Source organism: Podarcis cretensis (genome assembly GCF_951804945.1).
Source record: "Podarcis cretensis genome assembly, chromosome: 7".
Lineage (NCBI taxonomy): Eukaryota > Metazoa > Chordata > Lepidosauria > Squamata > Lacertidae > Podarcis > Podarcis cretensis.
The window spans coordinates 68,338,445-68,361,418 of record NC_137176.1 but is presented as its reverse complement, the minus strand read 5'-3'; the positions used below and the strand labels follow the sequence as shown (position 1 = coordinate 68,361,418).

The following is a 22,974-nucleotide window of genomic DNA, read 5'->3' as shown; positions in this document are numbered from 1 at the left end:
ATATATGCTGAGTTTCAGTTCTTTATGTTATTGCCAAACCAAACGTTGAGCCATTTAAAGTCACTTTGGGGCATTTTTAAGTTGAGAGGCACAACACACAAGCTCTTTCTCTTCTCTGTGACAATAGCTCAAATTGAAGGGAATGCTTCCTGCCCTTTACTGCTGGTGAAAATTCAGTGCATGATCACTTCACATTACACTACTGATATGAACAGCAGACTTTCGCACAGACAGTTAGTACCTGAAGAACCACGCAGTATTAAAAAGCAATGCTGATCTTACTGAACGTAGTGGTAGAGGAAGCAAACATCTTTCCATTCATTTATTCCAGTTCAGCCACCTGATACTCACAGACACTGTACGCTTCGTCCCTGACCTTTGTCATTTTGAATCCTAGTGCCAATATAACATTAAGGTCAGGACAGGTGCAAGCTTAGCAATAATGCTATTAACGAGACACTGGGTGTCTCCAGCCCACCTTGTTTTAAATAGCAGCACTGATAAATAGGGACAGAAACCTCAACTAGACTACACAGTGCTCATATGACTATTTCCTAGGGATGATAAGTTTCCTTAGCAGTGCCACAGATTTTGGTGTACTGTACATTAAACAAACCTTTAGGTCCATTCCATGGAGTGTGGTTTAAAAAACTGTCTTGCTGGCCTACACAAAAGAAAATGCCACCTTTGGCTTGCTTCCCTCCTCCCTTGTCATATACTAGTTCCCACCCATCTTTCCAGTGTTATGAGGTGTGTGGTGTGCAAGTGAGAATTGCAGGCTTGCATGCAATCTGGCACTCAATTATAGGGTTCAGTTGATGGCAAGTCCTGGGCACATACCAGCTTTTGGCACTCCAATAACCATTAACACAGACAAAAGAGATAAATCAGGAATAAATTCACTGTAACAAAAAGGTAATTAGCTTATTGTCTGAAAATGGAAATTAGCACATTTACTAAAAATAAATATAACCCTACAGTTCATTCTTATACCGTCTCAGAAATAAATCCTACTGTGTTCAGTGGGCTTTATTCCCAGGTTAAGTGTATACAGAGTTGCAGCTTAATTGTTGCTTATCTAACCACGCTCATTTTTTGAACATGACACTTTAAAACTCTTTCCTTTTTAGATACCTTACAAGAAATGTATAAAGACTTGCTTATTCAAAACTCTTCGCATATTTACAAAATGAAAGCAGCCCAGACTGACAAAGTTACAAAACCATTTATTAAGCCCTTTTAAAGTTCGACTAACACACAAGACAAAAGTTTATTTTACACAATAAACATCCTGAACGGAACCACAAAGTGGCAACCTATTTTCACACTCCTAGTCCTACAATTATTTTCTCCTACAATGTGAATTTGGTAACAGCTTCAGGGATCAATTGCAGCATAATGTGAATTTCATTCACAGATAATGATGGGGTTAAGGTAGGTAGGCAGAACACATTGCCAAATGGGAGGATAAATTTTCTTGCAGGTAGAAAGTGCTGAAGCATTTGTGCAACATTCAAAAATAATTGGGTAAATACATGTATGACATTCAATATTGACTATGCAAAATCTTTTGCACAACGTAGGATAAGAATGAAGATGAACTATATCAAGATGTACCTTATAGTTCCTATCTGTGCCATGAAAAAGAAACAATCTTCAAATTATGCTTTCAGTGGAAAAAACAGATGAATTCCATTTACAGCAAGCTCCTACAGAGGTCTGCTTAGAAGAAAGTCTGATTTCAGTATGACTTTCTCTCAAGTAAATGCACATAGGATTCCTTCCTTGAGATCATGTCTCAGCGTTTCAGGGCCATCCATTTCCTGACATCAACTGCACGTTATTGCTCATCTGATTTTTAGTGTTTTAATGATCTATAGTTTTAACAGCAAGTCAAACGCCTCGTTTGGACGCACTGCTAAACCATGTTTTAGCATTACAAGCAAGAGCCTCAACAAACATGGGGCTTGTGTGCTCTCCCAGCCACCTTCCAGCACTGCTGAGAAGTTCAGAAACTGTCATTTCCATTTTAATAATATTTTGCTATGTTGTCCCAACCCAGAACAACCATGGGTAATCATTATTATTATTATTATTATTATTTAAAAAACAAGCCATCTTCAGACCATAGTGATCATGGCTTGAAGCTGGCTTGCTCTCACACACCATAGTTAAGTTTAACCACATTTTGTGCTAAACTGTGGTTAGCCTGAAACTGGCAAAGCAGGAGAGGGGAGGAGGGAATGCAGAGGCCGATGCTCATTGAAATTTGTAACACTAAACTATGGTTTACAAAATGAAAACATTTTAACCTTCAAGTGCCTTCTTCCCAAATCCCACGAACTGCTTTACAACTTGGGAATTCGAGGAGCAATTGGCTACGTTTGGGGAGCATTTCTTAAGAGAAGTTCTCGGTAATTATGTGCCTTATTCTGGGCTGCCACCTGAATTAACGCCATGGCTCCTTCCTTCCCTGGTAGCACTATTCAGTTATCTGTATATAAGATGGAAACCATAGCTTTAAATTGGCATAACCAACGAGGAAGGCACTGCTGCTGCACATTCTCCAACAAATTCCCAAGCAACCCCCAAGTGAATGGTAGCTGCTCCGCATCATCTAATGCTGGGATGGGGAACCTACTGTACTTTCATCAACCCCTAACTGCAGGGCCAATAATCACAGATGGGAGCTGGATTAGAACACTGGGTGGTCACAAGTTCACCATCCTGCCCTGATGGAGTGCACTCCCCATCTCATTTTTCCAACACTGACTTCTGTGCTACTGTGGCCAGATTACAGACTAGGAGACTAGAACAAGATGCAGAATTGATTGTTTATTTAATAAATATAGCCCAGTTAGTGCCAGATGAGGCAAACAGTGCAGAAACTGTCACTTAATAAATGAAATTCTAGATACTATAACTTTTTTTTTTTTTTGTACAAACAATATTCAACACTTTTTATAAACTCTCAGATGCTACTGAATTCCCAACACAATTCCATCAGGGGACTTTTACATAAACTGATTAAACACGCTACCATTATATAAAAATAGAGATATGTATTGGGGTTTTACAAAACTTCACAGAGCTAAATCTGACACTTCTCTAAAAACGACACCATCATAGAAAATAGTATTGTTAAAGGTAAAAAGAAAATACTCTATTGGAAACACTTTTTGCCCTAATTGCCCTGCTTCCTGGATTTATATATTTAAAATGAAGTCATCTGCATTTCTTTTCTATCTCGAGGTCAGCTGTGTACAAAGGATGGATATTTTTTGCAAGTTCTCTTCGGGTGGCTGATTGGGATGTTTTCCCATGGTGTTGTGCTTTTAAAAGGCATTCTAATTATTTTTTTAAAACCCATTGCTAAAGTTTAAAATGGTTAGCGTAAGTTCTAAGGAATTAATTTTATAAATATCAAATCGAAAACATTACAGCAAATACCATGATCTGAGACAAAATACAGTTCTCAATTATAAATACCTGATAGCTATAAACATTTAAAAATCTCACACAATTTTGAAAATAGCAAGATATTAAATCCATTTGAAGAATATCTAATTTATTAGCGGTCCCCAAGTTGAGTAGTTGTATACATGGTGTGGGAGCTCAAGCAGTATTCATCAGACTCCACAGTAATGTTTAATCTACCCTCATGCATCCTATTAGAGGTACTGGGGGCTGAGGCTGGGGCACAACTCAAATTGCCGTAACATACAGTCCTCACTACTCAGATCCAAGTTACACAACAGCAATTATTGTCAATAGCACCAACTATTTCTTAGTTTGTTGTACAACAGAGGGTACATTGGATTAGTTTCTTCCTGCAACAGTGCAGTCATTAAAAGGCACTGCTTGGTATATGACTTCTTGCATAAAGTTTTAGAAGTTAATAATGTTACAGAATGCATTTATGTTAAAAGGGGTCATAGCACAGCATCAATTTCAAAGCCTGGTTAGATGTTCTATTCAATCCGCTAACCAAAAATACCAGTTTCATTATGCTGGTTTAATTGCCCCCTCCCCAATATTAAAAAGAAGTGGTAGGATATCACTGCCAAACACATTGTGGGATGCTTCTTGGTAGCAAAAGAAAAGAACAAAAACTGTTCTTCATTCTCTATTCTTCCGCTGGAAAAGAAGGGTAAGGAAAGGATGATCATCAGCTCACCCCTAAATAGGAAATCAAGTATACAAAGCTGGAAAAAAGGATATATTTGCAACAGTCTATCCCTGCAGAAAAGAGAGCAATGATATATCTAAGAGATTCAGATACTGAGGCACATTTGAGCTGAAGGTTTTTCAGGCAGATTTTATGGCTAGGTCAGGCCTCTCGGAAGAGTCTGCAACTAGAGGTTTCCTCATCCAGCAACTGAGGTTCAAATACCAATTGTAATATTAAGACATTCGCTTTCATTACTTAGTCACTGCTGTCGTCGTCGTCGTCATCATCTGACATATCATTTAAAGGAAGCTTCGGTGGGTGACTGTAAGAGTCCGATCTTGTAGGCTGACATGTAGGCATCTCTCCTGTGGAAAGGAGGTCATAGCAGAAGTCGCAGATTCGCACAGGCTTGGAGGACTGACTGGGAATAAGAAACCTCTTTTCAGAGCAGGGCCCACATACAACAAATCCACATTTCCGGCAGTGGTGTCGACGATTGACGGGGGTGAATTTTGCTTTCTGGCAGCGCATGCATACAGTGGCTTCAGAATCAGGTACCCAAACAGCCGCGTGTTCATTACTGGGAGTCTTCCCGCTTTTGGAAAGCAAATCAGAAACACATTTATTTATGTGGTTCATCCATTCAGATTTCTCTGTGGCAGTAGCAGCATACACTGCAAAAGATTTAGTCGGGGTCTTGATAAGCCACCCATTCCGTAGATCCCCCTCATCCTGTATGGACTCAATAGTCACGTTTTCCAGTGGAATGATGTGCTGTTTGTTATATTTCTTCTTCTGGATGACAATGTTACCATATACAAGGATATCATTGAATAAGAAGAACTGCCTTGCTTTTGGTTTCTTCCGACACAGCTTTGTTAGTACTCCTTCACCAATCAGGACACGGCCTGGAATAGTCAGAGGCTGACCAGCGGCTCCAAAACAGTTTTCCACGATGCTTATTCGCCTAGTATTTGCTTCACTGTTTGCCAAGCGATCCACCATCTTTCACTAGTATCCTAAAACAAAAAGGAATAATGTTAGGTCGCTACAGCTATTCAGCCAATTGCTGAAAATTAAGCAAGATGTTATCAGCAAGCATTTTTCTGTCAGCTTCTCCTCTAGCAGCAGGTCCCACACCAAACCATTAAGCTGTTTCCCTAACCCACCCCCCAAGCTATTTTAAATGACAGGGGGAATTTGGTGAGCATTGTGGTGTTTGTACGGAGCCCCCGGTCATCTCACGGACTGTTGACCCGTACACCACTAATCCGCTGCCACCAACCAAGTCCTTCCTTGTAAAATCACTTCAATCTCAGTCTTCTCAATTAATAACAAAGAGTGTATTTTATTTCAGACACAAACAAACTTTTACAGCATTCTAAACATTGTTGCTCTTTACTTTCTTAGTCTTATTTCCCTCTCTCTATCTCTTCTACCTCCCCACACTCAAGAACCCACTGCCATAACTGTCTCTCTATTACCAACTGCCTTTCCCAACCAGCCAACCTACTCAAACCAACCAGCCCTCTCTCATATATGTTAACGTCACAAGCATCACTGGAAAAGAGTGGGAAAACCCTTCCTTCCCAGTTTTTGCCACCCTCTTGCCTGTCATTAAAGGAGACCAGATTTCCATAGTGGCTGTTGCTATCTGACACCCTCCACAGCTGTGGTTTGCATTTTTCAACTAATCAACAGCTTAAGCAAGAAGACTAAACACAAGAATGAACCAGTACCTCCCCTCTTATTTTGCTTTCCTACCAAGGAATAACAAGACAGTAAAAGGGAGGAGGGGTGACTATTAGGCTGCTTTATAACACTTTGCAGGATTTGAGCAACACAAGGCAACTTGATTGTCTTCAGATTTCTTCCAAGAGATATCATTTTAAAATTGTAGGTTCTCCATAATAACACTGCTTTATCCCATTGACCTGAGTGGTCTCTGGCTGAATGTCCTGCATATGTTCATTTTAACTTTGTGGCCTTTCCACAACTATAACTTTTGATCTTTGTCCTATCCAATTATTAGTTTTTTTAAGTCCCAGTTTAGAGATATGTGGTGAGATGACTTGAGGATGAAAGCTACTGCGTACAAAAACAGCAAAAAACAAACAAACCATGAGCCAATACTGCTCATTTTAGGGAAGTTAACTCATCAGCACTGCACACAGAGTGGAAAGTCTTTTAACCTTTTGTCATGATACCCTTTTCCTAGAAATGTACTAGAAAGGCAGAATGCCAAATGGAAACTATGAAAACCACCACATTGTTCCAAGTTTAGATTTCCAATATTGTTGTGCTAATCTAGCCACCTTACAACTTTATGATATTTTCAGCAGTAGGCAGCACCAGCTTTCTGAAGGCCACTACTTTAAATACTGTTGTGCACACCCCAATCTCTGAGTGGCAAGGGACTCCAGGGGTTCCAGTGCTCACCCAGGGTTTGGCTTCCTTAGAATGAGGGTCAATTGAGACTGTGGTGTTTTTAGGATGTGTATTATATATACATATATACAACCTGAGCACAAGGTTTGTTTGTTTTTCTTTGAAGGAGGCTCACAGCATTAACACTCCAGCAGATCTTGCTTCCCCTTTAGTTTTCCAGTGAAGCCCCAAGTCTGGGTTCAGCACAGAGCAAGGCTAGCCTGTGTGTATCCAGCTTCTGCTATCAGCCAAACTCACACACTCTCTCTCTCTCCCACACACACACACACACACACAGCCACCTTGACATATCGTTCTGCATCCAATAATAATAATAATAATAATAATAATTTTTATTTATACCCCGCCCTCCCCAGCCAAGGCCAGGCTCAGAGCGGCTTACAAGCAATAATAAAAACAAGTTGAATGATTACAACTTAAAAACAAAATTAAAATACATTAAAATATTGAAACATTAAAATGTAGCCTCATCGCAGGAGGAGAAGGAAAGGAAAAAAGAAAGAGAGGGAGGGAGGGAATCAAATTGGCTCCAAGCCAAAGGCCAGGCGAAACAACTCTGTCTTACAGGCCCTGCAGAAAGAAATCAGATCCTGCAGGGCCCTGGTCTCGTGAGGCAGAGCGTTCCACCAGGCCGGAGCCAGAGTTGAAAAGGCCCTGGCTCTGGTTGAAGCCAATCTAACTTCCTTAGGGCCTGGGACCACTAGGGTGTTGCTATTTATGGATCTTGAGGCTCTCCGTGGGGCATACCAGGAGAGGCGGTCCGGTAGGTATGAGGGTCCTAGGCTGTGATGGGCTTTAAAGGTCAAAAGCAGTACCTTAAATCTGACCCTGTACTCTACCGGGAGCCAGTGCAGTTTGAAAAGCACTGGGTGAATATGCTCCCATGGCAGAAACCCCATGAGGAGCCTCGCTGCAACATTCTGCACCCTCTGGAGTTTCTGGGTCAGCTTCAAGGGCAGCCGCACGTAGAGCGAATTACAGTAGTCAAGCCTGGAGATGACCGTCGCATGGATCACTGTGGCCAGGTCAAGGCGGGAAAGGTAAGGGACCAACTGCTTGATGCGGCGAAGGTGGAAAAATGTCGCCTTGGAAAGGGAAGCGTCAAGGATTACACCCAAACTCTTAACGGAAGGCAATGGCACTAATTGGGCCCCTGCAAGAGAAGGCAGTTGGTCCCTCATCCCCATGCCATCCTGACCCAGCCATAGGACCTCTGTCTTCGAAGGATTTAGTTTCAATCAGCTCCCACGAAACCATCCAGCCACAGCTTCCAAGCATCTGGTCAGTGTGTTCGGGGCCGAGTCAGTGTGGCCATCCATCAGCAGATAGAGCTGACATGGCATTAGTTCAGATTCACGAATGAAGTAAATTCAGTTTAACCTAATGTCTGTTATTTAAAAAGCAAATGCAAACAACTCCTCTTCACATGCGCAGAGCTAAGCTAATACCCCTAGGGAATAATAAACCAACTTGCATTTAAAAATTAAAAGCATGCACCCAAACTGACCTTTGCTCAAGGAAAAAAAGAAGCTACAGAAAATTCTCCTTCCAGAGCAGATATGTGAAGTCCCTTGTATACTTGGTCCTATTACATTTAAAATATACAGATGACAGCCCAGGGCCCTAGTTTCTAGGTTTCTAACTATGCACTTGCCAAAAATAGCTCCTAAGGTGTGGGTGAAATCCATCATCGTGACAAAACTCTCTGCTATACAGCTATATCTATACATTAAAAATAAGTACCTATATGAAAACAAGAGACATGCCTAATCCATTCTTTAGCAGGTTAGTACCTAGTCCAGGCTTCCTCAAACTCAGCCCTCCAGATGTTTTGAGACTACAATTCCCATCATCCCTGCCCACTGGTCCTGCTAGCTAGGGATCATGGGAGTTGTAGGCCAAAAACATCTGGAGGGCCGAGTTTGAGGAAGCCTGACCTACTCAACATGCAGGAGACGTGGAGGAGAGTGCACAAGCACGGGGCTTGCTGCAGCATGTTCCCATTGCACTAAAATGACAGTTAGCTCCATGGTAGGGAGCTGGAAGTGGCTGGAAGTCTGGATCCTGAGTTCCTCCACTCTCCATAGGCAAGGCTGCCACCTGTCAATCACTTAACATCATAATTATGCCCACCTGTCAAAAAGAGTTGCTGTAACTGCCAATCAGCTGATTGGCAGTTACAATGAGCTCTTCTGAACTCCATTTATATGTGTGTCTTGGATTCCAACCATTCCTTCAAATGGACTCCAAAGAAGTTCACAATGAATTCCTTGAAAGGTGCCTGGGCCTGTCAATGAAAATACAATCCAGGTATCCAGTTGCATTCCTTCACTTTGCAATCATAATTCATGAACATTTACAGAGAATCTGGAAATTTCCCTTGTCTTCTTATTTCAATACTCAACTTATCATGCAAATCTTGTTCTAAGATACACCAGTGTTATAAAGAAGGCTTATTACAGCAAACAAACGTCACAAATTGGCTTTTAAAATGTTACTTGACAGTGCTAGATCAGATTCACTATCATTCATGTTTAAAAGGACTTAGTTAATAGAATCACTGAATTTAGCCATCAGGGCTACAGAATCAAACTTCATCAGTCAGAAATTAAAACTTTTACACTTACTTGTTGTGGGAATAAGAAATGGGAAAACAAAACAGGAACAGTGACCTGAATCCAAGTATCACTTCCTAAAGAAATACACATAGCCAAATAAGTGCATAAAATCAGCACTTGAGGTGGACTTCCACTATCAGCTATAGCAGTCAAGTCTGCCTCTTTTAAATGATTAAAAAGCACAATTCGTGCACGAATCTGTATATGGCTAGATTGCAGTAAAATTTTTACATGAATGTAACAGTAGGGTTACTTTAATACTAAGTTATAATTATATTAATTCCATTTCCACAAAATTTGACTATGTAGTCCCATGAAGCTACAGGAATCAGTAAAAATGCTTGCTCAGCCATGAAGCTCAGCAAGTGACCTTGGTCCTGCCACTTCCTCTCAGTCTAACCTACCTGCCAAGGTGATTGTGGGGGGGGGGGAGAGAGAATGAGAATGAACTATACATACTGCCTTGAGGTCTTGGAAAGATGGAACAGTATAATAAATTAAATTAAAAGTAGGTATGAATCTGTCAGAAATTCTGTTAGACTAAATATCTCAAGATGTGCCCTCTAACCTTATGGAATAAAGGTAAAGGGACCCCTGACCGTTAGGTCCAGCCGCGGACGACTGGGGTTGTGGCGCTCATCTCGCTTTACTGGCCGAGGGAGCTGGCGTACAGCTTCTGGGTTCTGTGGCCAGCATAACTAAGCCACTTCTGGTGAACCAGAGCAGTGCACGGAAACGTCATTTACCTTCCCGCCAGAGCAGTACCTATTTATCTACTTGCACTTCATGCTTTCGAACTGCTAGGTTGGCAGGAGCAGGGACCGAGCAACAGGAGCTCATCCCATCACGGGGATTCGAACCGCCGACCTTCTGATCGGCAAGCCCTAGGCTCTGTGGTTTAACCCACAGCGCCACCCGCGTCCCTTATGGAATAATGGAATGGAATAATCTATGCTAAATTATAAATTTGGAATTCTTTCTGGGGGCTATTTTATTTCGGAAAACATTTTATACTACCTTTCATCCTTAAAAAGAAAGGCAGTTTATAACAAAACATCAATGCAACTAAAAAGCACATTAAACTAGATAAATTAAAACATTTAAAAGCCTGGTGCAACAAAAAATTCTCAACCTCCCACCTGAAGGTTGGTAGAGGCAGGGCCAGTCTAGCCTTCTTTGGAAGAGAGTTCAACAATCATTGAGCTGCCCAGGAAAAGTCATCCCTGCTAAATGCACCTGGACTTGGTGGTGGAAAGCAAAGCCTTTGGTCTAATCCAGCATGACTCTTATGTTTTTATGTTACATCAGTTAGGTCTTCGACAATAACCAGCTTTACATAATCTGCTATTGCTGTCGTAGGACCTGCAGGATTTCCTGGGAAGATTCCCTCAGCATTACCCACAAGAAGATTGCTATTCATTGAAGACTTTGCAACAGTACAAACACTATGCTATAACAAGCTCATGATTCTCAGCTGACTTAATCTTCCGTGCAAGAGACAGCCTTTTCTTAAGTAATTTTACCCAATGATGATTTAAACATAAAATTATTCCGTATGCTGCAGAGCCGAGGCATGATGCTAACTAGATCGGCACATGAAGCAATTGTATTTTGCTCCCAGTTGCCATACCATGTTTTAAAAACAAAGTACAGCAAGACATTTTACTGTTTCACATGCAATGAGACTACATGTGAATTTCATATCAATTTTACTGTACATTGTTTGCATTCTGGAATGGCAAGCCCATTACTAAACTTCTCCTCAAGAGGATCTTTCAGGAAAGCACATTCATCAGTTATGCACCCCATCCAATCAATGCCATCACAGCCCTTTTTCTGTACCTCTAACTCCTTTACTGCCAAATGACATACATACAGTCCAACAACTCACTAGGTCAACTGAAATGATCTAGTCCTCACCAGACTAGTGTCTGGAGGAACAGGGTAGTCTTTGAAAACATAGAAGATGGTCATTCTAGTGTAAATTCTTATCCTACTGGACCAACCAATCCATCCACGACAGGATATATTGGTTACTCTCAATGCTGAGAGCCTGGATAGGCATCCCACGTATTTTCTCTGTCTCACCCAATAATTATGCATCCCTCAGAATAAGGTTAGATCATACTTCCCATACAAATAAATTAATTGGTAAAGCATGCAGCAAGCTTAATGCACATATGAAAATAAATAGTGGCATCACCCAAACATTTGTTATTTGGATTTGAAAAATATTCAAACTGACATGGCATCTAATGCTTTTGCTCCAATATGTTTTGTTGTAATTTTCACTTTTTGTAAACTAAAACCGGAGGTTGGAATATAAACCACCCAAATAAATGAAAAAAAAGAAAATGTAAATAATAGTTAAAATGTTCTGGAAGTGAACTAACTGTACCGTGAAGAACAGAATTCAAGCTACAAATGCAACACACTGAACAATTTTGATGATGTGGAGGAAGTCCACGTATTTAACCACAAGAACTCGAGTTAGATTCACTATACTGCTAAATTTATCCAACTGTTACACTATTTGCTTTTACTCGGTGATCCCACCGCATAGTAAAGCATTTACTGTAAAGTGTTTCAGTTCTGTCCCACAACCCTCACCCATTACTTCTCACAGTTGACACTGCATCTTTCACTGTGCTTCATGGAAAACTTTAGAGATGCAAGGTGAATCTAATAATCAGGTGCATGCATACTGCTTCCAAAGTCAGTATATCAGAAGAGTGTTGCCAAATCATCAGTCTGTATGCCCCAGATAACCCTGGTTTCCTTACATCTGAACCAGCACTAACCATACTTACACAAACCCTAGGATGTTTCAAACACTCTGTTTGCAAAGCTAGTTAAAACTGGATGCACAGTCACAGTTTTCTTAAAGTTGTGCCCTGTCTGTGAAAGGTGTTAGACAGGTCACCAACACTTTAAAAAGATGGTGTTCTCTCTATGAATATAAAAGCAATGAGCAACTGAAAATGCATAATACAGGCAGCATGAGTTATTGGACAGATGCAGAACACATCAAGGATTTAAGTGTCTTTTAAAATGACTACGTTATTAATTAAAGAACTGCTTGACATTGGACCAATAGAATTACACTGGTTTCTTGACTTTATATAAAACAAATCATGCTACTTCAAAACAATATCCATAACATAAAAGAGGGGAAGATTTTGAACTGGCATGGTGATCCTCTGAATCAAAAGAGTATCAGGAAAGTATAAAGCTGTTTACTGCATATTGTGTTTACCTTGATTACGAAACTAGTGTCTCCAAGTGTGGAATCAATCGTCCTGCCAAGGAGACATTTAGTACAAAAAGATCCTTAAGGAGATGAATCCTGCCTCAGTGCAGCTGAGGTCTGGCATTTTACAATCACTGCAGCCACTTCCAATGAAGAAACCTCCAGAGGACTCTTGGATAAAGATAAAGGTCCGGTTCTTTGCAAAAAGGAGTTGCTGCTTTATCCTAATGTTGGTTTATTGTTAGTTTTAGGAAGGCACCACTGTTTCTTGTGCTTTCTTTCATGCAATGTCAATTTCAGAGGAATGCCCAGAGACCAGCGGCATACTGTACACAGGTAACACAGATGGGTCTGGATTGGTGGAGTTGGGGGGCACAAAAGGTAGAACAAGCTAAACTGGGAGGAGGAGTTGAGATTTTTGTATAAATATCCACAGGATACCAAATAGTTTTCTCTAGGTTATGCTATCCTTATTCCTAAAGAAAATAAGAAAGACCAAACTTTAAATTAAGTCCAAACTTTCCCGCCAGACACAGCTGTAATTAATTAGCAAGGTTTCAACACACAATGTCCTCTGCCCAACAGGACCAAAGTAAACTAAACCTATCTAAATTATGCCGCATCTCACAACAGTTGCAGCCCACTAGGAATGACAATGTCACTCTTCCTCCTTTGATAAGTAGGTACTACAGCCTGACTCAGGGTGCTTTGTTATTGTTCAATGACCACTTCAAGAGCACACCTTGTTTGTATAAGAGACACAGCTAACTGACTGGCTATGATCTAAACTTAAATTTGGGTTACTAATCATCACAAAAGTGCATGCATTCAGAAGATTAGCTAGCCAGCGACTGATTCATGAATCTCTAGGCAACTCAAAATAGATAAGAAGGTTAAGCCACTCTGTGTTACTCTGGAGCATTAAATCGGGAGTGTACTCATTAACAATTATCAGTCTGAGAGGTTATATGGAAAGGAGATGAAATCTGAAGCAGCCACTGTCAGCAAGGAAGTCCTAAGCTGCAAAAGACAAATGTGCAACAAAAGAAAGTGAAAGAAATAGGTAAAACTACATCAAAGAATTTAATCCTTTGGAAAATGATGCCAGTAGCAACTGAATATAGAGAAATGCTTATTAAAAATAGGTGCAGTATGGCCCCTATTTTCAGCCTTGTGGCCATAGGCAACAACAGATTGCATGTAAGTGAGTATTGAGTAAGCAGCCCAGGTGGATGGAGTACTTTGCTCCATCTCTACACCCAGCAGAGAAAGCAAGCAGGCTGTTACAGGAGAGAAGCCCCCTCAGCTGCACCCAGCACAGAGTTCTTGCCCTCTCCTTGCCAGTGCCCTATGGGCTAAAAATTTTTTGCAGCATACTTCTGCACACGGTCCATAACTCAAAATGCAAGTCAGCATTCTTCATATTTTAAATACCTGTGTCTTCAACACCAAGTGCGAATTTCTCTATCCAACCAGGAATCGCTTCAGAAAATGTGGTTCACTCTTAATTGCATAGGCAAGAGAGAAAGAAAAAGGTGACTCGTAGTCCTCTACAGCAAATTTACAAGCAAAAAGTTTTTGTTGTATTTTTACTAATAAGTAATTTATTGCCTTCTTTCTATCCAAATATGAGCCCTATCCATGGAGGTGTCCATTAATTAAATGGCAGAGAATAGGTTCCCTTACTAGAGGTAAATATCAAGAAAAATGAATTTGATAACATTTATTGATTGCACATGCAAAGTAGCACATGCAATCAATAAATGTTTTTGAATCCATTATCTTCTTATTTACATCCAGTAAAATAACTTCCTAATTTCCCCTACACTACTACCGTGAGAAACTAAGAACACCATATTTTAAAAAGAAAAATGTGCCACTGGAAATACCTTTACAAGCTGCCACTTGAATAACTAATATAACAGAAATTGTTGCATGATCTAACAGCTTTCGTTCTTCTTTGAAGTATATTACTAACTAACTCAGGAAAGGAGGTATCTAGCTATAAAGAAAGTGGCAGCACGCTCTCAAAAGCCTTGATAATTTTGCTTTTAGTCTCCATTTTCCCCTAGTGCTAAATCAGGTGCAGAAAAAGCACACACAAATGTGACAAGCATGCTTTAATCCTCACAGCAACTAAATAAACTTAATGGAATGAGTCTACTGAAAGCTTCTGGAATGTAGTCAATGAATATTGATGAAATTCTTAATCTGAGGTTCGAGGCAAGAACACAGAAGCTTATCTTGCCAAACATATTTAGAAAGTCAGGATTTTAGTCAGGATTTGGAATGCAGCCATTTTTCTTAATAATATTTACTTTACACAGTAGCCAAAGGGAACCAAAAGGCAAGCCGTGTCACTTTAGAAATTATCAACATTAAAACAACTTACACAGTTGGCAAAATGTAATGCTGTGTGAGTGACTGCCACTCGTGTAATGAAACTTCCCCCTCCTCTTCTCCCTTTGCAGTTCATCCCTCCCCTCTGGCAGGGTCCACCAACCCTCTGGTGAAGTTTTGGGGGCGCATGTGGGAGTTGCAGGAGGGTGGCAAGGAAGACTGTCTGTTCAGCTCACAGACAAGACATAAGTGGATGTCAGAGTGGAGGCTGGTATATCAGGGCAAATGGGGCTCTGGCCCACTAACCTCAGCCTGCCCTCGCCCTGTCTGCGCTTTGCTACTTACAACCAGCACAGGGGACGGCACTGCCTTTCAGCTTCCTTGCCTTTAGCTGATGCCTTTGTAGAACTCAACAGGGAAGAGGTCAGGGACAAAACTCGAACAGCTGGCTCTGCCTGTCATTGACTCCAGCCCCAGCTCCTGTTTGGGCTCTCAGCCTTCCACCCTACCGGACATAAGAGGCATCAGCCGTTAATGGGTGTCACCTAATATTGGGGAGAGATGTGTTTTATTTTTGCTGCCTTAAAGGCTTAACCAACCCCTCTGAACCTTTGGGTCACCGTTTAAAATGAAAATGTACCGTATTTTTTTGTGCATAACATGCCTCTGTGTATAAGACGTGCCCTATTTTGGGGAACTCAAAATTAAGAAAATGGGGGGAGATTGCCCCCGTGTATAAGACTACCCGCCTTTTTTAACATTATTTTTCAATTAAAAAAAAAAACTAGTCTTATGCACAGAAAAGTACGGTATGTATTTATATTAGAAATGCAAGAGGATCTGTTTTATTAATAGACAAATTCATGAGGAAAGCGCTACCAATGTTTACTTAGCCGTGATGGCTACGCAATACCTCCACAGTTGTAGTAGCAATGCTTCTGAATACCAGTTGCTGGGAACTGCAGGAGGGAAGGGGAGGCTGCTCTTGTGCTCATGTTCTGCTTGCTGGTTTTCCCCAGGCATTTGGTCGCTCACTGTGAGAAGAGGATGCTGGTCTAGAACAGGATGGGCCAGTGGCCTAATTCAGCAGATTCTTTACAGTGGTGCCTCGGGTTAAGAACTTAAATCGTTCCGGAGGTCCATTCTTAACCTGAAACTGTTCTTAACCTGAAGCACCACTTTAGCTAATGGGGCCTCCCACTGCTGCCGTGTGATTTCTGTTCTCATCCTGAAGCAAAGTTCTTAACCTGAGGTACTATTTCTGGGTTAGCAGAGTCTGTAACCTGAAGCATCTGTAACCCGAGGTACCACTGTATGTCCTTTAAAAGGCAAGTCTTTGCTCCCCAATGAAACTAAATTTGGTGCTCTTAGGGCTGGGGCCCCCAAATCTTTGATGCGGCAGCCGCAACAAATTTTGCTTTTTCAGCTCTGATGTTAACGGCCCTAACTAAGCTCTTTCACTTCTCAACAAGTTCATTACCTACAAAAAATGCATTTCTGGAATCTTACGGTAGCACAGGATCCATTTTAACAACACGAGTTTGTTTCAGATAAATCAGAGTGATGTTGGCTCTGTTTTGTCTTTAAAAAAATTCTCCTGACAACTGACCATATTCAGATTATTATATCTCTGCTTAATTAACAAATATGTTCAAGCCTTTTACCTTCACGCGCAGCCCCTTCCCTCCTCATAGAAATTAAGTCTCAAATTAATCATTAACTGAGAAATTATGCCCACCACGTTCAGAACAAGTCAATAGCTCACATATAAGTTAGATATTTATTTGAGATCCCAACTTGTTCTGAACCAGGTAACCATAATTTTCCATTTCGGATTATGTGGTAAACTACAGATAACTGTAGACTTCCAGGTTTATTGCTGCACTCAGAGAAGGAAGAATGGAAGGGGTTGTATGCTTTGGCAAAATGTTTGCAGCTTATTAAGCCAATATATGATAGTCCCAAACAGGTTTGTAAATGTGTGCAGTTATTTCTGCAGTCATCGCATAATTTAAAAAAATCACATAATAGGAGGAAGCACATAATTTTTTTATCTCTAGGAACAGGATTTTCAGCTGCCAGAACAAACAAATCATAAGTGTACAAACATGTTCAAGTAAACAGCTAACACAAAAGTCCAAATGCAAGTATAAGAAATGAAGCCTGCACTTAGATCTGTATTCCTCCAGGAAGATTAACCAACTAATGCATGCTCTCATGGAATTCAAGACATCATTTTAGGTTTGTGACAATTCAAGAACAAATCTTTAGTTCTATTGTTAACATATGCCCAACCGGAATGCAATGAGTCTCCATGAGCCTTAAAATCGTCCACTCCCTCTATGCTTCCTGTGTGGCTGTGTAAAGACTGCAACCATTGGCTTATTTGTCACTAGATCTGGCAAGACAACATTTATAGGATATGCTTTTACTATTTCATGCCTCCTTTCTCTAATTTTCTTGCTTTTTGTATATTGTATGAACATGTGAACACTCTTAGTTGTGGCTTTTCATCTTTTACATAAGACTTTTCCCTTTTTTGTTTTATAAGGGGAAAACTTATAAAGGGGGGGGGTGGGGGCTTACGTAAAAGAGTTCAAAAACTTCATCTGAACCAAGACTTCTACATGTAGTCACAGCAGCCAGGCCGGCCTGGTGCCCTCCAAATGCTTTGGACTACAACTTCCATCAGGTCCAGCTGCCACAGTTGTGTTGGCTGAGGCTAATGGTGGTTACAGTCCAAAACGACTGGAGTGCACTAGGTTAGGAAATGCTGGCCTACATCCTTCCAAGATTTTGTGGGCTAACAAGCAAAGAAACTTTTGTGGGAGGAATATGAAGTACTTCACATACTGATTTTGCGCTTAAGTCTTTTTTAGAAATAAGGAAAACATAAATATGACAGGAGCTCCTATCAAAACACAGATGAGGAATCTTACACTACAGATTCAAGGCCACCTACATGAACAAGATCAAAACTCATGACTGTGAATGCTGGGACGAAAAATTAATAACCAGGACTGGCCTAAGATCTCAGCTGGTGAGAAAGCCAGTTACACATCCGTACATGCCAGCATTCATTTCCTGAAAAGGAAATGTCAAATGTATTATGTTCAAGATACATAGGTAGTAGAGAAAACACATCCATTGTTAAACATGGATCGAAAAAGCCTCTTTGGGCAGCAGCCTACCAATATATGAGTAGGTTATGAAGTGAACTGGATATATTTCCCTCCACAGATACATTGGCAAGCATTCGGCATTTCACTGCTGAACTATGAACAGAAGTATTTACTGTATTAAATTTATATCCTGCCTGTCCTACCAAAGGAGCTGAGAGCGGCAAGTACACCAGCAATAAAAACATCTAAAAACAATTCCAATACAGATGCAGACTGGGGGAAAGGCCTGCTTAAAAGGCTTGTTGGAAGAGGAAGGAATTCAGGAGGTGCCAAAAAGACAACCAAAGTGCCACCTATTATTTAATGGGAGGAAATTCCAAGGAGCAGGTGCCGCAGTTCCAGTGGCCCAATTCCTATACAGTGTGGAATGGAGCTCCTGATAACATGGTATTTGCAGGAGGCCCTCAACAAAAGAGCACAGTGACTATATAAGGAGTGAGACAATCCTGGTCCCAAGCTGTACAGTATTGGCCCGAATATAAGCCGCACCTTTAAAACTGGAAGGGAGGGAGGGGAAAAAAGAAAAAATACCCGAATATAAGTTGCTCCATTCCTCGCTGCTCCTGGCTACATAGGGGGGGGGACTGCACTGTGTTGCCAGCGGCCTTTCCCCTTCTTTGCTCTCTCCCTTCCCGGCCTTGGGGGAGAGGCCGCACTCCTGGCGCTGTTTGCCCTGCGCTCCTGGCTGCAATACCGTAAGGTTGGGAATACAAGCCACACTTTATAACTTTTCACGGTTGGAATTTGGGGAAAAAGTGAGGCTTATATTCAGGCCAATATGGTATATAGCTTTATACACCAAAATCAACACCTTGAAAGTAGTCCAGTAGCTAACTGGCAGTCATTGCAATTAATTCAGCAGTGGTGTAGCATGGTGGAGATACCCTGTCGCTGTCCTATTTTGCATTAGTTGAAGCTTTCAGACCAACCTCAAGGGCAGTCCCACCTGCACTACTTTGCAGTAATCCAACCTGGAGGTTACAAGTGCATGGATGACAGTGCTCAGACCATCCTGATTCAGGAATGGCTGAAGCTGGTGAAAGGAACTCCTAGCCACCTAGTCACCTGGGCCTCTTGCAGCAAAGATGCATCCAGTAACACTCCCATACTAGAAAACTACTCTTTCAGGGGGAATACGACTCCATTTAGGGAAGACAAATTATCTGGACTCAGGAATCACCCATCCACAGCACTTCTGTCTTACCAGGATTCAGTCAGTGTGTTGGCCTTCATCCAGCTCACCACCAAGTCCAGGCACCACTCCCGGACTTACATGGCTTCTCCTGGTTCAGATGTTACTGAGAAGTAGAGCTGGGGATCATTAGCATACTGATGACAGCTCACCCCAAATCTCCTAATAACCATTCCCATGGCTTCATATATATGTTACACGACACTAGGGACAGTATGATACCCTGCAGCACCCAAACTGCACAGCTGCTAGGGGGCCAAAAGACAATCACCCAATGCTATATGAAACCAACCCTGGAGAAATATAAGTCACAGCTAACTAATGCATAGAACCATAGAATTGTAGAGCTGGAAGGGACACTGACAGTCATTGTTACTGAAGAATGGATAAAACAGTTTTCTGCAGAAAAATAAAGCACATCACTGCCCCCACATCACTGAGTGGTGCACCTATTATCACTTCTGAAGCCCTGCCAGCTTGTGCTGACCAGTCCAGAAGGTGAAGGGAACTTGCTGTTGCTTCTTTTCCTTCACACAGCTTTTCTCTTTAAATTCCCCCTTCTATATTCCTACATGGAAGGAATTAGTTAAGCCAGTTTCAGGGAAGATGGAGCATTCTGACCTGGAAAAAAGGGACCCTGAATCTATCAGATCCAGGGCTGCCCCTGTCCCACCCCTGCCCCAGGTCATCCCACTTTAGGGCCTAATGCCAGCTACTGTTGGCAAAAGAACAACCACTGGCAAAAAAGAGAGAAAAGAACCACCAGCTGAAGTTCTATGCACATGGAGCCATCTGCATGCATGGGAGGGATCTCAACAGTCCTCTATCAGCCAAGTTCTTCTCCACCAGTGGAGGTGCCCCTCCCCTCCTTCCTAACCCTCTCTAATCAGCTGATCTGGGAGGAGGTGTAAGACTGCACTGCAAAATATTTACGCAAATGAAAAAACAAGGTCATCTGAACGTAAATATGGAAAAAGAAAATGTACTGGCTAGTTTGAAACTGTTAGGTCTCATGGCCATCAATCTAAGAAACAGTAGCTGACTGGACCAATATATTCCAATGTAAGTTACAACAGCGGGGGGGGGGGGGGGGGAATATTTTCAGGTAACATATTTATTTTACCTGATAACAGAAAGCAATTTTTAATAAAATCTGAATAATGTGGGGGAAAGGCTTTAATCACTTCAATTGACCTACCACTTCAATAGACTTATCACAATCATTATTGTTTAAAAGCCATGTTTAGCACTGTGTGACTTTACACCTATAAAACTGTTTGCCTCATTTTTAAGTGTTAGACTTGTCTGTGTCGTCGATAGCAATTTTCACAAGCTGCACTGAGTGCTCTTTTAAGGGAAAAGCAGGTATGGGTTCTCTAAATAAATAAGCAAATGAAATCCCAAATGCAGACAGGTAACACAAGAAAAGAACCAGCCCTTCTTATTTCTGCAGCAGCCAACAGAAAGTTGGCACCCTCTCCAGGATGCCATGGCATTAGAAACTTAAAACAAAAAAGCACTGGCATGAACAACATCTCAACCAGGCCCAGCCTATCAGAAGAAAACTTAGGAGAGCTAACTTCCTTCCAACCGGAATCCACTTGCTTTGCTAACCCTTGTTGACAGTCACAGGAAGTTCCCTGCCTTCTGATGCAAAACAATCACGCACCATCACGAAACTCGCCCGGGAAAGAGGGGAAACGCAACACACGCAACTTTTGACAGGCAGCCTTTAAAAGCAAAAAGACCCCCCACAACCCAATAAAAAATAAATCTCATAAATAGGGTATTTAAAAAACAAAAACAAAACACTATTGTTCCAGTGCGAGAATAAAAGAGAAGAACTGAGCGGGAAGCCTATTTTCTCTGGAGAAGTGGGAAATGATTTCCGTTTTGTTTACTGAGGGGGGGACGACCACATACGCCTCATTTTACCCAAAATAAATGGCACGCGGAGGAGTGGGAGGTGCGCACACTCCCCCCTGCACACACAGGCATCCACGGGGTGCCAATTAGGCTGCAGCCGCTTGATCTCAGCCCCACACTGAACGCAGAAGGGGGGCGGCCGCTTCTCACTTTTGCCAGAGTTTGAGGGGGGAATGAGTTTCGGCTACCACTACTTTCGGAAAGTGTCACTTAAAAGGGGAACCGGTTTAAATTGTAAGAATCTGGGAGGCCGCCACGTCCCCTCCTCCTCCTCCTCTCTCCTTCCACGCAGCCGCCCTTTGCTGCTGCCAGGCAGGGGACCCCCATCCGTGCCAAGTCGTGTGCCGCCGCCTGTGCGCGACGGAGTCCGGGCGCGCCCGAAACCCACCGCAAGCCCAAACCCACGGCCCCGACGGCGCCTGGGACGCCGGCTCCCAATGGGCAAAGCTGGAGCCGCCTTTCCTCCGGAGGGAGGTTCCGCGGGGCCGCCCCTAAGTTATGGGACGCCGTCCTGGTCTTTGTGGGGCGCCTCCTTCTTCCCCCTTCCCCGCTCCGCCGCCGTCCTCGCTCCCCAGAACAGACGGGATCCCAACATGGCCGCGGATCCGCCAGGGACCGGGAGGAGAAAGTTTCCTCCGCACCACCTCCGCCGGCTCTCGGCTTCGCCCCGAAGGGGGACGGCGGGCTGCTCTCTCCCCGCGCCCCCCTGACCCGAGCGCGCCGCTTACTGAGAAACCGAAGCGCGCCCTCCCTTCGCTCCGCTTCCCAGGTCCGCAGCTTGTTGCTTCTCGCTCTCCCTTGGTTTCCTTCAGCCGCCGTTGCTAGTCGGGTTACTGCCGCCGCCGCCGCCGCCGCTGCCCCGCCCGCCGCTCGTGCGCGTTCACACACACACACAACACCCTGGGCCGGCCTCCTAGCGGCGAGGAGGACGAGCCTCGGCGGCATCCCACCCCAGCTCGATTTCCCAAGAGAGAGCCGAGGGGAGGGGCCGGCGCCATCTTGGGAGAGGCGCCCGTCGAAGCCGGGGGGGGGGTGCGCTGCTGAAGGGGGAGTAAGGGTCGAAGCCCTCCCTGCTGGAGAAGGGGCGCACGGGAATGGGTTCACACGGGGCGCCCTTCCAGCAAAGCCTTGGGTCATTCTCCCCTGAAGCTCTCTGGCCTCCCCCCGCGCAATCCGAGCGGTTCAAAACATTTCTGCTGCTTGAGGTGAAGGGCAATGTGGATGCAGCACACCTCGCATTTCCGTGCACTAACACCGAAGGGCTTCGCTTCAAGCCTGGAAAAGGGCCTTCTCCTGAGGCAGCAGCAGGATTGTCTTTGGTTACCTGGCATACGTAGGCAGCAAGGTCCTGCATCACCTGTCTGCTGCTTCCCATCACTTGCCACTTCACTTTGCCCTAGAGTAGTATAAGGGGAATAATTTGGATCCGTTCATTGTAAAAGAGATTCGGAGGATCTAACACGCACAAACCATATGTGATTCCCCTCTATTTTAACTCGCCTTGTGTTACAAGAACGTTTTCACCAGATTGGGTTGTGATTGCTGTGTCCGTTGATGTTATGAATGTTGTTATGGCCTTTGATGAGTGCAATCAACATTTTGATGAGGAAGAAGATATATAATAAGGCTGTTTCTGTGCTTGTTGGAGCCGCTTGTGCCCACACATCTATTATTAGCACTGAGGATGGGGATGAACATGAAACACCTTGCCTATTAAATCTTCAGTGCAATACTTTTCCTGATGGGAATTCACCTCCACAAAGGCTTGTGTAGCACCTAGATGTCTTTGGGTAGGTCTCGCTTAGAATGTGTTTGGAAGTGTTTTTTAACACTTGGGTTTTAGTCAG

The 22,974-nt window shown here is 42.8% G+C and overlaps 1 protein-coding gene across 3 annotated transcripts; it reads right to left on the bottom strand.

Moving 5' to 3' along the window:
• Positions 1-1,206: 1,206 nt before the first annotated feature.
• On the bottom strand, positions 1,207-22,394 carry PLEKHF2 (pleckstrin homology and FYVE domain containing 2). Of its 3 annotated transcripts, XM_079984762.1 has the most exons (3): positions 21,856-22,394; positions 8,753-8,906; positions 1,207-5,190 (listed from the first exon to the last, which is right to left on the bottom strand). In XM_079984762.1, the coding sequence occupies exon 3, from the start codon at positions 5,174-5,176 to the stop codon at positions 4,427-4,429; it is 750 nt and encodes a 249-aa protein (XP_079840888.1). In that variant the 5' UTR covers positions 5,177-5,190; positions 8,753-8,906; positions 21,856-22,394; the 3' UTR covers positions 1,207-4,426. The 3 variants fall into 3 exon arrangements, with proteins under 3 accessions (XP_079840888.1, XP_079840887.1, XP_079840889.1); XM_079984761.1 differs by lacking the exon at positions 8,753-8,906 and having other exon boundaries at positions 21,856-22,392; XM_079984763.1 differs by lacking the exons at positions 8,753-8,906; positions 21,856-22,394 and adding an exon at positions 21,516-21,818.
• Between the last annotated feature and the right edge of the window lie 580 nt (positions 22,395-22,974).

Excerpts from the sequence above, each read along its gene's own strand:
- PLEKHF2 (XM_079984762.1), bottom strand. The coding sequence starts at position 5,176 with ATGGTGGATCGCTTGGCAAACAGTGAAGCAAATACTAGGCGAATAAGC.